Here is a 15,186-nt window from a genome sequence, read left to right as displayed (position 1 = left end):
TCTGTGTGATAAATTGGGGATATGTCTGTGTCAAATTGTAAATGCCATCTTGTTTGTGAATGCCATTTTGTTCCTTGGGCTCCTCCTGAGAAGCTGGTACAGAGAAATCGAGTGCCATCAACTCTAAATGTCGCTCCACTACCAAATCCATCCACAAGAACAATGAACTCTCTACATGGGAGTTTGGATGGGAGCTGGAGTGGAGTTTCTCAGCCTGGATAAATGACCAAAAGGGTCAGAGATTATATTTAAGTGGGACTTCAAGTGCTTCCAAGAGTAAAATGCCTGTGGTTATGAAATTCCTTTGCTAAGTCTGCATTCCTTGCTTGCCTGCCATGTTGTCCCTGAAGGAGTTAATCAAGAAGTTCAAAGCACCCACAATAAAGTGGAACACTGAGGGAATGTGTATAAGCAACTGGGGGCTCAGGAGGACTGTGACACTCGTTTTGGGGTCTAAGGCAGCTGGACTAGAGAGTCCCACTGCCCAAGTAGGGTGTCAGACCCAGAGCTATGAACAATGACCAGTCACTAGCCAGACCCAGGGGGTTTAAAAGCACATAGGATCTGGAGGTTGGTTCCACTCACAGCAGATTGGTATGCATCCAGATAAGTGGATTTGGCCAGGTTGTGAGAGGCTGCAATAAACAGGAATTGATATAATCACAGGTGTACATGTGCTTGGTGAATCCATTCCATGTTTCTACCTAGATAGATGGGCTTGATTTGATTTAAACAATCCTTGATCTGTTCAGTTCTTGCCTGCCTCATATCACCTAAGGAGATTAACGTGTCTCCACTACTCTCTCATGTTAGTATTTTAGCAATTATTCCCTTCCAGCAAGTTGCAAGAATCTGGCACATATGTATCAGATATTAGTGAGTTGGTGTTAGAGATAGTCAGAAACTTTTCTGAGGCAACTTTTTTTTTCAGAAAAATGTTTATTCGTCTAAACCTAAACTGCTTGTTGAAAAGGTTTGGGTTTTTTTTCTTTGGTTTTTTATTTGTTTGAAACAACTTTGTTATGAAATGTTACTTAATTAATATTAAAAATGTTTTTGAAAAGGTTGAAAATGAAATGAAATACTTTGATTTGCCAAAACCAATTTTTTTTTTCAGTTTGTTGGTTCACAATTTTTTTTTGAGATTTTGACTTTTTGGCCCAATTCTGGGTGGGAAAAAGTTTTGAAATCTTGGAAATTTTCACAAGATGGGAAAACCACTTCTCACCCTGTCCTACTTATTATGTGGACCTGTTCCGCATGTTCCTGACTATCTGAGCCAAATAATCTTCTATGCTAACTTACATCAAATGATGTATGGTAAGCCAGCTGACAACTTGCAGAGCACTGTGTTGTGCAACACACCCCTACACAGAAATGTGGGGGAGGGAAGAGTGGGGATAGGTGGTTGATGCAGGAACTGACTGTACATCAACTAAAATTTCCCCCATGGTGAGGGAATACTTAGCTAGCCAGTTACAGAACACCGTTTTTAGTGCTTCACATGATATAGGATAAGCAGGAAATGATACATTTGGACAGATTCCTTCCCCAAACAGGCTCATTTATGCTGCTTAGATGGCACAGATGATCTAGAATCTGGCAGTAACTTGCTAAGTATTCCCTCACTATTTGAAAAGCTGTGGCTGGGCAATTGACTCTATGCATGTAATAATTGAACCAACTCATGACAGTGAGGAAGTGCAGAAATAGGAAGTAGTGCTATATTTTGAACGTGCAATTCATTTGTGATGGTCTCAGTGTAATCATCAGCATGTAGCATAAGAATTTAACATGCTAACATGACACCTTTACATTCCATATCACTCTTATTATATCAGAGCCAGAAAGTGAAAGTGCCTCAAAATAAAGTAATTGGTAGGGTAACTAAAACTGCTGAATTACTGCTCAGTAAAGTCCTTGCCGTGTATAAATCACTTAACAAACTGCACATAAATATGAAATATTACAATTTTGTAGCCTAACCTGCAGGGTTTGATGTTGTATAAATCCAAATTGGTCATAATTTAGACAGAGCAGTGGTAAAGTGGAATTCTCCCATGTAACATGGGATTTGACCCCCTGGAATTTTTGCTGAGATCTTAATGGGATGCTTTCTGGTAGCATGGACAGTACAACAGGCAGCTGAGGAGAAACAAAAGGATTTCTCCAGAATATGCAAATTCTAACTCTTGAAGAAAAGTGTAAGGCCCAGTTTTGAACTCCAATTGGTACATGCACTCTAATTGTGCTGTCTACTTTTTGTATGTCTGCTGAGGTGAGCCTGACATAATTTCTGTTAAAAATAGCTCTCCTTTGTTTTAAAATAGTTGCAGACTTATAGTGTCTTAACATTAATCACTGAGATCAAAGATGACATGTTGACAAATACAATCATTTGTCATTAGCATTACCATATAATAATATAAGTTGCTAATACTAATTTCATTTTCATTACCAAGAACACACGTTGCAAAATTATTTACTTTGGACAAAGATCAACAAAGTATAGTAGCACACAAGTTACACAACATTATGGAAATCACACCAGGTCTCTTCAACAGTTCAATAACTTACTGGATGACAAATATCTCCTTGCGTCTAAAGAAAAATGAGGAGTATCTGGAAGTAAAATCCATTAATAATTTAGTACACAAACAAAAATGATATTGTTCTATTTTGCTAGCAATTTTCAAATGTATACGCTGTAGGAAACTTCTCAAATTAATGGACAGGGACATTTATCTGGTTTACAGCTACAAAAGTGCAAAGGATTGTGTCTGTCTGTTGAAAGTGAACATCTCCATTACTGTTAATGGGTATTAGACTATATTATCTAAACAAAATGTGGCACAATGTCCACACAGGATGCATTGCATTCATTTGCACCAGAGGATTCTCAGTATGTTTGACCATGTGCTGTAAGTGGCCACTCTTGAATGCACACATTTGAACAGCTTTATAATGCAATAATCCTTTTTTGCACCATACACATAGCCATAAAACATTCAAAACAAACAGGTCAATAGTTACAGGCTTCTTCAAGCTACCCATAGTCTGCAACAGTAGGGTGCTTAACTCCTAGGGCAAGGTAATCTTAGGCTTCCAATCTTTAAGGAGATTGCCTGCCACAGTGCTTCCCATTCTATGTGCTGTGTGACAGAGTAGGGAAAATACAGCCATGTCAATAATATTTATCCATCATTTGCTAATTCAGTCATAGCCCACTGTTTAGAATTTTCATGATATCTATCCGTGGAATAATGTGGCAATTTCTGACTACCAAAAGGAACACAGTACCGCTTCCCTTCCAAACAATACATGGGGAAAGAGTCTCTGGCACTCTGTGAAAACCAAGGAAATCTGCCAGCTGAGTGGCCTAAGGCTACCACATGCTTCTCCAGGGCCTGGGTGTATGGGTGTGGCCAGAGTGTTTTCATGTTCCAGAGAAACTCAGCTGCAAAATAGGTCCCCTTGTGCTAAAACATTTTCTAAATGTCAATTAAACAATGACTATGTTGTTACTGATTGAGCTGAAAAAGACACGGTTTAAGGGTTTGGTTCTTTTGGGATGTTTATAAGTTTGCAATCCACAGAAAATAGTGAGCCATCAAAATACTGAACAATTTCCCATGTTTAAAAAATGCAGCTCCTTTTGCCATCAGAATTAAAGGATGATTTGCACTTAGAGCTTTATCTTATTGTAACTTAGATCTTTATCTTATTATAAAAGATGTGAAGATTAAGTAATATTCTACACACTAGTCAGAGGTGTCTGGAGGATGGAGGGCATCCTTTGAAAGAGGATCTTAGTGGCCTGTGTAAATAACACCACAAACACTTCCAAACAAGCAAAGGTCAGAAAGGGGTCATGGCTACAGACTACTGCTTCGCCTAAGGAGTATTCTTACCGAGTAAATCTCTCATCCTTCAGTTCCAGGTCTGCCACTGTGATCAACTGATCCAGTTTGAATTTAGTGTCAATAATTTCTGCATCCCGCGGGGAGTAGGTGCCTCCCTCTTTTTGCTTTTGTCGGATTCTAAACCAAAGATCATAACAAAGTTGAGAGTGAATGAAAAAGAATATTCAAATGATTTATTAATTACATGTGAATTAGCAGGATAGAAGGATAGATTCAGCCTTTCATAGAACTAGGAGTAGAGAAGCTCTAAAAAAACGATACTTCCATTTTTCATTCTGTGATGATAACAGCAAAACCAGTAACATTTTACCCATCTCTTTGAACATTTTTGTCAGCATGCATTTTAGCCCCATTTTACTGGCAAAATTCTGACAATGGAGAAAGTTTGCCCCAGAAATTATTACTACTTGGACCTGATTTTCCTCTCATTTTCACTAGTGTAAACCAGAAGTAATTCAACTGAATACAATTGAGTTATACTAGTGTAAAATGTGTGTGAAAAGAGAATCAAGCCCGTATACTTAACTCCTGTGTAAACTCTTGACCTCCATTTCTTATTTTCCTTCAATGCCCTAGTGAACTAGCAGTGGCAGCATAGCACCTGTGGCTAGTGAGCGAATGAATGTCATTCATGCAGCAGTTTGCCTACTTCTTCAACTAGGCATCTATGCATGCTATAGGTTACCTCACCTAGCATCAGATTTCTGATTTCTCAAATACAGGTGTAATTCCAGACTAGCTCCATTCACTTCAATGGAACTACTCTGGAATTTCACCAGTGTCACTGAGAACAGACTTTGACTGGCTGACTTCAAATCAAGCTGCTCACCCTCTGTAATGGATGATAGTAAGTTTCTATATGATAAAAAATGGTATTAAAATGCAACATAATTTAAGGTATCAGGCTGGTTGCATATGGTTCTATGTATAGGATTTATTTCTTCTATATGTAAAGACATATTTGCATACAGATGAAAAATAATGTGTAGTGTTGTATATACAAAGAAGTCTTACCTTGCAAAAGCATAGATTGCCACCACAAGAAGAATTATGGAAAGTATACACAAGGTAACTGCAAGTATTATTTCTACAGCTCTTTCTGACAGTCCCTCACCTGCAACAGAAAGTGGGCAATACTGGGATTGAACATTTGAAGAACAAATATCTGAAGACTGGATTGTCCTTTGACTACTTTTGCAAACACAAGGGAATCAAAACCAGCACATTTCTTGGGTGAGGGTGGGAGAAGGCAGAGTTGGATGAGGGAGCCCTGTGCTCCCTTTTTCCTGGCAGTGAGTAGGAGCTCTTCTGCCAAAGCTCAGCAGTGTCTGGACATCACAGGATTTTAGAAGTGGGACTGAGAGTGGGTTGAGCAGAGGACCAGCTGCAACCTCACCAGCGGCTGAAACCATGTAAACCCAAGCGGCATTAACTCCTGCTGGGTCCTCCTCTGCAGCTGCCACCATGCACCTTGTGACAACACAATAGATCACTGCACAAGGCCATGCTTAAAGGGTAGCCCAGTAAAGTAGCATGGATGAGTCTGTTCTGTCTTCCCCGTGGAAACACTCCGCTTTCATGGGGGTAGGCCTTCCCTTACCTGTGGAGCCCCAGGATCCATGAGACTGGGAAGCAGCTCTCCTTGTCTACTCTACAAACCTTCCCAACCTATTGATTACCTAGAAACTTGGTGAGACCAATCTCACTGAGCTTCGTGGTCCCTCTGCCTTCATCCCATGGGCCTCTCAAAGAAAATCGAGTTCCAGGTATTTCATTCTGAAGACTTAGTAAAATAGGAGGCATTTATGGCAATGAAGCCACATCAATTTACACCCAGAGAGGATGTGGCTTGTTGAATATTTGAAACTAATCCAGCAACACTTTATATGAAAATTCCCAGATATTAGTGGTCTTAGATACACAATATTAAGGCATTCACTGAATGTTAAATAGACACCATTGTTTATTAAAAACTTCTTGAGGATTAACGTCTACTGTACATAAAACAGCATACCAGTAACTGCATCATGTGCACAGAGTTTTTGTCTCAGTTTTCAAATGTCAGCTAATATTTTACAAGACTGTAGCAATTTTAATAAATTATCAAATATGTTGGCGTTGGGGTCCTCACCTCTTTAAATAGTGTGGACCAGAAAAATTTATTAGAAAAATTGTGTTTGTGGCTCATTTCCACACCCATTTGCAATTCCACAGCCACCTCTCCTCTTATTTGCAATCATATAAGAAGCTACCAGCAGTTGCTTACACGGAAAATGAATATGAGGAAAGTATTTAATGTAATTTTAGCTTCCTTTTAATGCAATTTAGCAGTTGAAAACAAAGAACTAGCACCATGGAACCAGCCAGCTCCTGCAGATTATGACCCACAGGTTGGCAACTTCTTCTGTAATGCAGATTGAAAGTTATTACTTAGTATATCTGGTTGTATTTAACTGATGGTAACTGCACAGGGAATATTATCTTCTTGAGATAAACATGTAATTCTCCTTCATGGCACCAGTTATGATGGAGATTGGATGAAACCTCATTGATGCTGGTGGGTTTGATAGATGCCCTTCATTCAGGATAAATGTAAGCAACAGTTTAGCTTCTTCTTGGAGCAAGATGAAACAACAGGAGTCACTGGCCAAAACACAGGCCCATGCAAGGCCAGTCAGAAGCTGAGCTATGTGGGCTGATGGGGCTAGCTAGGAATTGAATGTACAGGTGGCTAGCACTGTTTGGTGGAGGGCTGTGTGTATGAGCAGAAGCAACCAGAAGTATCGAGGAGCAGTCAGAGAACAAGCAGAGAGAAGCAAGAAAGCCAGGAAAACAGCAAGAGAAGCACTTGCAGCATGACTCTGTGGGTATGTCTATACAGCAACTAGACAGCCAACTCGGGCTCACAGGGCAGGGCTGCGTGGCTGTTTCACTGCTGTGTAAACGTCTGGGCTTGGGCTGGAGCCTAAGCTCTAGGATCCTGCAGGGTGGGAGGGTCCCAGAGACTGGGCTCCAGCCCGATCCCAGAAGTTTACACAGCAATGAAAAGGCCTGCCAGCCCAAGCCCTGTGAGGCTGAGTCAGGTGGTATGGGCCAGCCGCAGGTGTCTAGTTGCTGTGTAGACATCCCTCAGAGAAAGCCAAGAGAGGGCTTTTTGAACAAAGTGCTGGCTGGAAAGAGGCTTGGAACTGTGCGCAAAAAAACTGTCTCCTGTTGTTCAATTCCTACTGTATTCACGGAAACAGGATTTCATACATTCTTTGTGAATTAACAGGATTGCATCACAGAAATACCTGAGTCCATCATCTAATTCTCCTTCTAATGGAAACAATCTGCAAAACCCTGTACAATGGTGAACCTCTTGGGTCAAAAGGGTATCAGGTCCCATACCAAAGTTTTGGAACAGTAATATAAAATCTGTTTTGCTTCTAGCATTTGCTTATTTATATCACTAATAAAAATACTGTAAAGCAGTAATATTAAACCTTTGGCTCTCTAGCCACATGTGCAGTTCTTCACAGATGCTCTTTGGGTTTGTCTGCACTAGACTTTACCTTAAGCTAATTGTTTGTTAATTAACTTGAGATAATTAATACCTTTGTAATGGCTAGTGTAGACACTACCAGCATTGGCTGAACCCTCAGGTAAACTACAAATATGAGTAGCCTGGAACAAATGATTGGGGAATGTCCAGAGTACAGCTGTGTGAATAACAGATTTTTTTGTCTTGCTGGCCAGACTGAAAAATTAAAAAAAAAAAAATATTTCAGATCAATGAAATTTGTTCAAAATGTTCAGTGAACCAAAAACTCATGAAAAAATTGTTCTGTTGAAACTGAAAGAAATGTTTTGTTTCATTTTCAATTTTTTAAAAATGTTTTTCAATTTTTTAAATAAAATTGAAGAACATTTTGAAAGGAAAAGTTTTTTTGAATTGAAAAATTCTAAATGATTTAATTCAGAAATGTTGAAATGATACATTTCAATTAAAAAAACTGACTGAAACAATTTCCAACTTTGACACGAATTCACAAAATGTTAACCGTCGATCCAGAGCTGCATTTTTCATCAAAAAAATGTTTTGGCAAAAAATTCCACACAGTTCTTCTCCACACTAGCTTTCACAAAGATGTTGACTATCTTGAGTTAGTTGCCAATCAATTAATTCAAAGTAAAAAAAAAAAAATCTGGTCAAGACAAGCTCAAACAGAGCTGCTGATGAGTGCTAAGTAAATGAATTAGAGTTCCCGGAATCCTGTCTTGCTCTTCCACAACCCTCCACAGTGGAGAAACTTTCTTCCTCCTAGCAGCCAGGAAGAGGTTTGGAGCAGGGGAGAGGATGTGGAGGTGGCGCAGTAGTGGGAGAGAGACAAAATAGAGTCATAGCAACAAATGACATTGTGTTGCAAAATGATTTTGATCTGCTGTCACATCAATACATAATTATACTGATTCACAAAAAGAGGCAATAGGTTAATGCAAATGTCACATTGTGATTGTGTCATCTCTCTGTGGCCTTGACGTCACTATGAAAAAGTGTTTTTGCTTTGTTTTGTTTTTACCAAGCATAAACTAACACATGGTAACAAACACGTTAAAAATCTGGTGTGGACAAGGCAGTTTGTAGTTTTCACGTGTTAGCACAGGGGTTCTCAAACTGGGGGTCAGGACCCCTTGGGGATCACAAGGTTATTACATGGGGGGGTCACGAGCTGTCAGCCTCCACCCCAAACCCCGCTTTGCACCCAGCATTTATAATGGTGTTAAATATATAAAAAAATGTTTTTAGTTTATAAGAGGGGTCGCACTCAGAGGTTTGCTATTTCAAAGGGGTCACCAAAGTTTGAGAATCACTGAGAGTTAGCAGGTGGAGGTAAACCCTAGGATCCCCCCAATTGTTTACTGCCACTGCTAACAGGTGAAAACTACAAACTGCCTTGTCCACACTAAGATTTTACCACAATGGTCACCACGTGTTAGCTAAAACATAGTGAACCCCCTACCTTTTTTCCTAGTGTGGATGCATCCTTTGTGGTATAGCTATGACTAAATGACTCCCAAGCTCTTTCAGATTAGAATAGTGGTATTCACAAAATAGTTGAGAGGAGATTATATACTAAAATCTATTGTGCAGTTTTGTGTAAGTGAGGAACTCCTGCTAAAAACTAATTATTATGCCTGCTTGATTTGGCCAGGCAAGAGCCAGCTGTGATGCCATCATTCCTGTGGAACCTTGGCACAAGGTAGTATTGGCACTGAAAAAGAGATCAGGAAACCCTAGGATTTAGAGAATTTACAGTGCTGTTTTTTCTGATTTCATGTCATAGTAAGGGCAACCAGGTCTTGTCCAATTGTGACACATGCCAGAGGAGCAAGTGGTGCAATTTTCAATAGTGCAAGTACAGTAGGGACTATAATTAACTACAGTATTTGCCTGTAATGCATTTCATTCTGTGCTTGCCCCGATGGTTTCTTTAAGCCATTCAGGGGGTTTCTGGTGCACAGGTATCTAGAAGGGGAAAGGAGGGGTTGCAATTGACTCCTTTCATAGTGCCCTATCATGCTGACCCTTCAGAGTATTTGCTTCAATGACTTTGAATGTCAGAGATTTCTAAGGCAGAAAGCAGCATCTGTAGTTGCTTATTTTTATGTTTTTTGAGCATTCAGGTTCAGGGAAATAGACCATTCAGGTTGGGCACTAGCATTTGGGTACTTCCAATATGCAGATGGGGGTAATAAATGTGACACTTCATTTTCTAAGACAGATCAGGTGGGCTGGGGATCTCAGAGGGCACAAGATGAGTGGACAGAGGAGGAAATATGCCCAGCAGCAGCCCTCTGCTATTATCTGGGGACTTCTACAGCTTGTTTGGGTTCCCTTTTCCAAGGGATGGTAGTTTCCTAAGTATCGGTTTACTATTTTGTTAAAGAAACCTATCAATTTCAAGGGATCTGCCCAAAGAAGTTTGAATCTCACTCCCTCAGGATCAGTGCAGCTGCTGCAGCAGCTATGTGCGGTTTGGGGTTCCAACAACAATTATGCCATTGGTTAGTGACATCCAGAATTGTCTAGGTTCTACGTTAGAACAGCATTGGTTTAAGCAGAACCTTGCCAGCCAGTTTACGATTGATAAAAGTTCTTTATTTTGTTTGAACCTGAAGGATCAAGGGATCATGTCCATAGGATGGCTGCCAGAGGAAGGAATGGATCACAGCTGAGACTCATGAAGAAGATCATGCAGCTACCGTGGCCCGGCTTTGCAGGGCATCCTGTGGGAGGAATGGATTTCGAGACTGTGCACTCTTGAGGTTAAGCTAGGCCCACCAAAAGTTGTAGTTATTAACTTAAAAGAGAATGATCTGGTAAAAAGGAGAGGGAGCAATTTCATAACTTATCAGATGCTTTTGAAGTATTAAAATGTCTTTAATAAATTAAATTCTCCTTACCTAAAGTTTTGACAGGGTCAGAATAGTCTGAATCTGTAAACTGGCCTTTAACATTTGTTGCTCTGAACTTAAATCTGTAAAATAATTAAGTAAAGTCAGGAATCAAATATTTACATACAAGTTTTAAAATCATTCATTCAGTGAAGAACTAGTAATTATTCTTCATTTTGGGGGAAAATTATATGCAATCAGTATACACCATATAATTTAAGAATCCTAATATCAGCATGTTAAAAGTATACTGTAGATGCATGAAATGGATAGTACTTAGACTTGCTGAATTCAGGAAGAACAATCTTATGTTACTAAAACAACAAAAAAAACTACCTGTCAGTTCTCTCACATTTACAGTCCAGTAAAAAAAAAAAAAAAAAAAAAATTAAAATTATTAAAATTTAAAAAAAAAAAAAAAAAAAAAAAAAAAAAAAAATTAAGTATATGAAGATTTAAAACCACTTCATACAGAAAGTCCCAATGTGCCTATGTTTTCTTGTGAAGTCTTGTGAAATCACGTTAGACCTCGCCTTTTCTTAAATGGGCTTTAAAAATATATTACCTTTGCATTTTGTCTGATTGTCACTCATATACATGCATATTTTTGTTTAAACATTTTTATTGCTCAAACATTGACATAGAACTTGAATCGTATACTTACAAGTACTGCTTTCTTGGTTTTAGGGGGCCGTTGCAGATTTTATCTTCACTCCCAGGTATCATGCATGTAGTATCAGCACCTATAACATACATATCTTCTTTGCCACTCAGTCCTTCCTTTCCTTCTGTACAGGGTGGGTTTGGAAAGCCTTCATTTGTAAAATATGGCCTGGGTTTTTTGAAGTAGGCATCATACCACTTAGTAACATTTCCATCATGCTGAACTATTGTCAGAAGAAATTAATTATAAATCATTTATATCCTAAACAGATTGCAGTTAAAGAAGGTAAACCAATGGTTCTATTTTCAGAAGTGCTTAGCACCCAATAGCTCCCATTTAAACACCTCAATAAGTGACCATTTTTCAAAAGTATGAATGGTATACACTAGTCCCATGGGACTACTCATATGAGCAAATGTTCATTAGCAAAAGCTCATCATTTCAGAATTTGACCCGTACTGCCCGAAAGAAATTTACATGACTCATTCCTGCAGTAAAACAGTAATGTTATCATGGCTGCATTCTTCTAACAGCAACAAAATGGCTACAGAAGGAAAAACTGCTAAATGGAACTTTCAGATATTTTAATTTCACAGATACCGCATGAGTTATTTTTTAAAGACAATCATGAACAAAGAAAACGGATAAACCCTGAAAAAGATAACGAAAAATAGTGTATGGGCGACTTAAACCACCAACAGCACTATTTGTCAGCTGAAAAGGGTGAATGCCTTGGGCAGGTTCCCTGAATCCAGTTTACAGCATGCAGATAATGCTTCAGCTTTGGAGCAAGGAATAGTAGCACAGAGGTATCACATGAATGACTCCTGGGAGTATTACAATTGCTGCAGTAACTGGCCAAATGTCTCCCAACATTAATTCTGCATCACCCAATAAAGGCAATAAGGGAACAGAGTAATAGGTCAAATGCAAGAAACTAAAAAGTATGAACAATTACCAAAAGAACATAATAGCTTTCTCTACCTCCTGCTTCTGCAACAAGAACTTGTATCTTCTTGATAGGTCCATGATCATCATTATAGTAGCATACTGGCATTCTGATAGTAATTGTTGTAGCAGTAACAAGTAGTGTCCCGCTAGTATCAAAAACTGGTGTTGGTTTCTTATTAGGTCTTGGTGGTTCTGTTTTTAAACAAAGACAAGCCAAAATGTTTTGCTTTCTAATTTATTAATTAAAATCACTTAGTTCAAGCATGTAATCCTCTTATTTGGGACATTTTGGTGGACAGCCTAATGTCCTAATTAAGGCCTCAATCCTGCAATGGGGTCCTTGAGAGGGTGAGAGTCTGCCCTCACAGATTTCCCCCTTTGCAGGATCAGAGTCCAAGTGACTGGTTTGACAAAGAAAGAACACCATTTAAAAAAAAAAATCTGAGCCTCAGTTTTTCTATCTGCGAAATGGGAACAATGATTTTATTTGCTTCTCATGGATGTAGTAAGGTATAAGTACATATGGTTCTATAGTCTATTTCTAAATGTCATGGTGAGACATAACTAAATATTTGTAAAATGGTAAATTCTGATAATCTTTTTCACATTGAGTAGTACCTTATTCCATAAGTACTCCCACTGTTTTATTGGTGCTAATTATAGTGTATGGTACAATTCAATATCAGCAAGGTACTATGTAAGTACCAAATATCATTAATCTGTAGCAGAGGCAGGAATAGAACTCAGGCATTCAAGGCTCTCAGCCTTATGCTCATTCTTCTAGGCAATGGACAGGAGGGACACACATATATATGCACAAATTTACAGTAATTTCTTTAAAGCTTATAGGGATCTCAGCAAAAAAGCATTTTATTATGCATACCTTTAATATCCATAGTTATTTTTAGTTGGATTTTTGGCCCTGCACCAGCACCATTTATTGCATACACCTTAAAAAGAAATGAACACTTTATTTTATTGAACATTTGTGTTAAACTTAAATCAGCAAAAGCTAAATATATACTTTTTAAAGGAATAATGAATCCTGCAATTTTATATATACATAACATGACAAGACTGAAGGGTTTCAGTGATACCATAAACCTTGAGATTGTCATTCATGTTTTTCTAATTCAAGATGGAACTAGAACCTTAATTTATGAATATATGGAGCAACATTATTTAAAATATGTATTAAAATTTCCCTACTAATTTATCTCTAGCTCCATTCCCTTGTACTCTCGGGAACACACTATTACACTAACATGTCTCTCTACCTCTAACTCATTCCCTGACTCTCTTTAAATCCAAATTCAAGACTTATCTCATTTTCCTAGCCTATCATGAAATCCAATTCCCTGAGCCTCTTAGTTTTTCTCCTGTAACATGGTCTTTATATCCCTCTTGACTCCTGTCCCTCTGCATATATAGATGCTACCTGTATGATAAATTATGATTAAAATAATTCTATCTGTGTGTAAAGCTTGAAAGCATCATGAAGCATTTTGCAGTACTTTTGTATGAAAGACAATATACAAAAGTAAATTGGATACTATTATCTGATTCTCCTACATTTTTTTAAACTACATACCAGTGGACCAAATCCTGCCTTCAGTTATACCTGAGATTCTTTGGATTTACACCAGTGCAACTGAAAGAAGAATTTGGCCTAATTTGTTTATTCTTCCAAACTCCTTTGATATTGGCGAAATCAGAAACGGAGTAGATTTACTCTAAAAAATAATAATAATAATTTCCAGAGGGACTCTCTCCAGTACCTTCCTAGGTCATTCTTTATGCCATTCACTCCACTCATCTCTAAAATCCCAAGGAAAACAATATTTCAGTCCCTGGTGTAACATAGTTAAAACAAAGGGGGTGGGGAAACAAATCCAATCTCCGAACAATTATTTCCAGGAGGATTTTTACTCTTGGTTCTCCTCCCCTCCTGTCCTAATCCCTGATTGCTTTAATGGTGGGACTACAAGCAGTAATCAAGATTCATCTGTAGTTACTGCTTGAAGGATTGGGCCTTGAGGCTGAAACAAAAAACAATACAAAACAGAAGAAGACCTTGGGTATCAAAAGATAGAACAAAATGTTGTAGTTGAAAGTGATGTGCCAAAGACTGGCCTGGTGATCTAGGATCTAGTCCTACAAGGTGCTAGCTACCACCGGTGAGATGCTAAGTGTCTTCATTTACTACTGATTTTCCCCATGCACTTTATACCCTTGGTTACAATGCCAGGGAACAAAACCATATTCTGGGCTTAGGCCTGCACTCCTTAATTAGGCAAATCTGTTGACATCAAAGACAGAAAATTGTATTAAACCTTACAATGACATTATACGTATGTCCTCCTTTTAGCCCCTCTATCACTGCAGTGACCGATTTATTTGTTTTGTCAATGACACTTAGATTATGAATCTGGAAAACAGCAGGGTCATCTTCTTTGTAAATCATGGCTTGATATACTTGAATATTTCCATTGGGTTCAGATGATGGCACAAACGTCACTTGGAATTTTGTTACTTCATCTGGTATCTTCTGAAATGTTACGTTGTTAGGTGGGTCTTTAGGCACTAAAGGAAATATTTCAGAAATTCACTTTGAATTGGAATTTATTACTGTTATTATTTATTTATAGATTAAAATACAGAAAGGTTTAAGAAAAAATAATCTTTTGGACACCAGGATTATATCACTGCTATTTAATTTGTTTAATTAAAAACTATTATCCCAACCACTAAGTGCCTGTGCAAATATTATAATATTAATCTCACAAATAGCAAACATAATGATTAGAAGCCCACCATAATTAGCATCAGATCATAAGTAACCACCCTCATCTCTAAATCCACTGCTTCCTGGAAAGCCCCATGGAAAGCATCAGCCTTGAAGTATGCTCTGAATGTAACAAATCCTTGTTTTGTTAGACCATGGGGAGAGGTGTCAGAGTTGGGGATCCCTTTCTAAAAACACTCTGCCAGCACCAACCACCCTCACTACTTTTAACCAAGGGGACTGTTATATCAAGAGCCTCCGCTGCTCACAGCTGACACAGCATTGCCCAAGGAGAGGAGCAGTCTTTCCATTAACTGATGCCCAAACATACAGTACATAGGCCATGTCGACACTACAAAGTTAAGCCGACTTTATGTCGACACTGAGCCTCTGATTTAAGCAAGTCGATCTTGTGTGTCCACACT

At 38.5% G+C, this 15,186-nt stretch overlaps 1 protein-coding gene across 1 annotated transcript in view; it reads right to left on the bottom strand.

The window, feature by feature from the left end:
- The window catches only part of PTPRQ (protein tyrosine phosphatase receptor type Q), a 160,971-nt gene that overhangs the window by 29,031 nt on the left and 116,754 nt on the right, over positions 1-15,186 (bottom strand). Inside the window, exons 29-35 of the mRNA XM_026648947.2 lie at positions 14,315-14,559; positions 12,860-12,926; positions 12,010-12,168; positions 11,026-11,248; positions 10,371-10,444; positions 4,938-5,037; positions 3,912-4,040 (exon numbers count right to left, since the gene is read on the bottom strand). Of these exons, the coding sequence (XP_026504732.1) occupies positions 3,912-4,040; positions 4,938-5,037; positions 10,371-10,444; positions 11,026-11,248; positions 12,010-12,168; positions 12,860-12,926; positions 14,315-14,559 (997 nt within the window). The remainder of the gene's footprint in view (positions 1-3,911; positions 4,041-4,937; positions 5,038-10,370; positions 10,445-11,025; positions 11,249-12,009; positions 12,169-12,859; positions 12,927-14,314; positions 14,560-15,186) is intronic.

The sequence above is a fragment of the Terrapene carolina genome, unplaced genomic scaffold (assembly GCF_002925995.2).
Source record: "Terrapene carolina triunguis isolate 2854851 unplaced genomic scaffold, T_m_triunguis-2.0 Scaffold68, whole genome shotgun sequence".
Lineage (NCBI taxonomy): Eukaryota > Metazoa > Chordata > Testudines > Emydidae > Terrapene > Terrapene triunguis.
The sequence above is the reverse complement of the archived record's forward strand: the minus strand, read 5'-3'. Positions and strand labels throughout refer to the sequence as shown.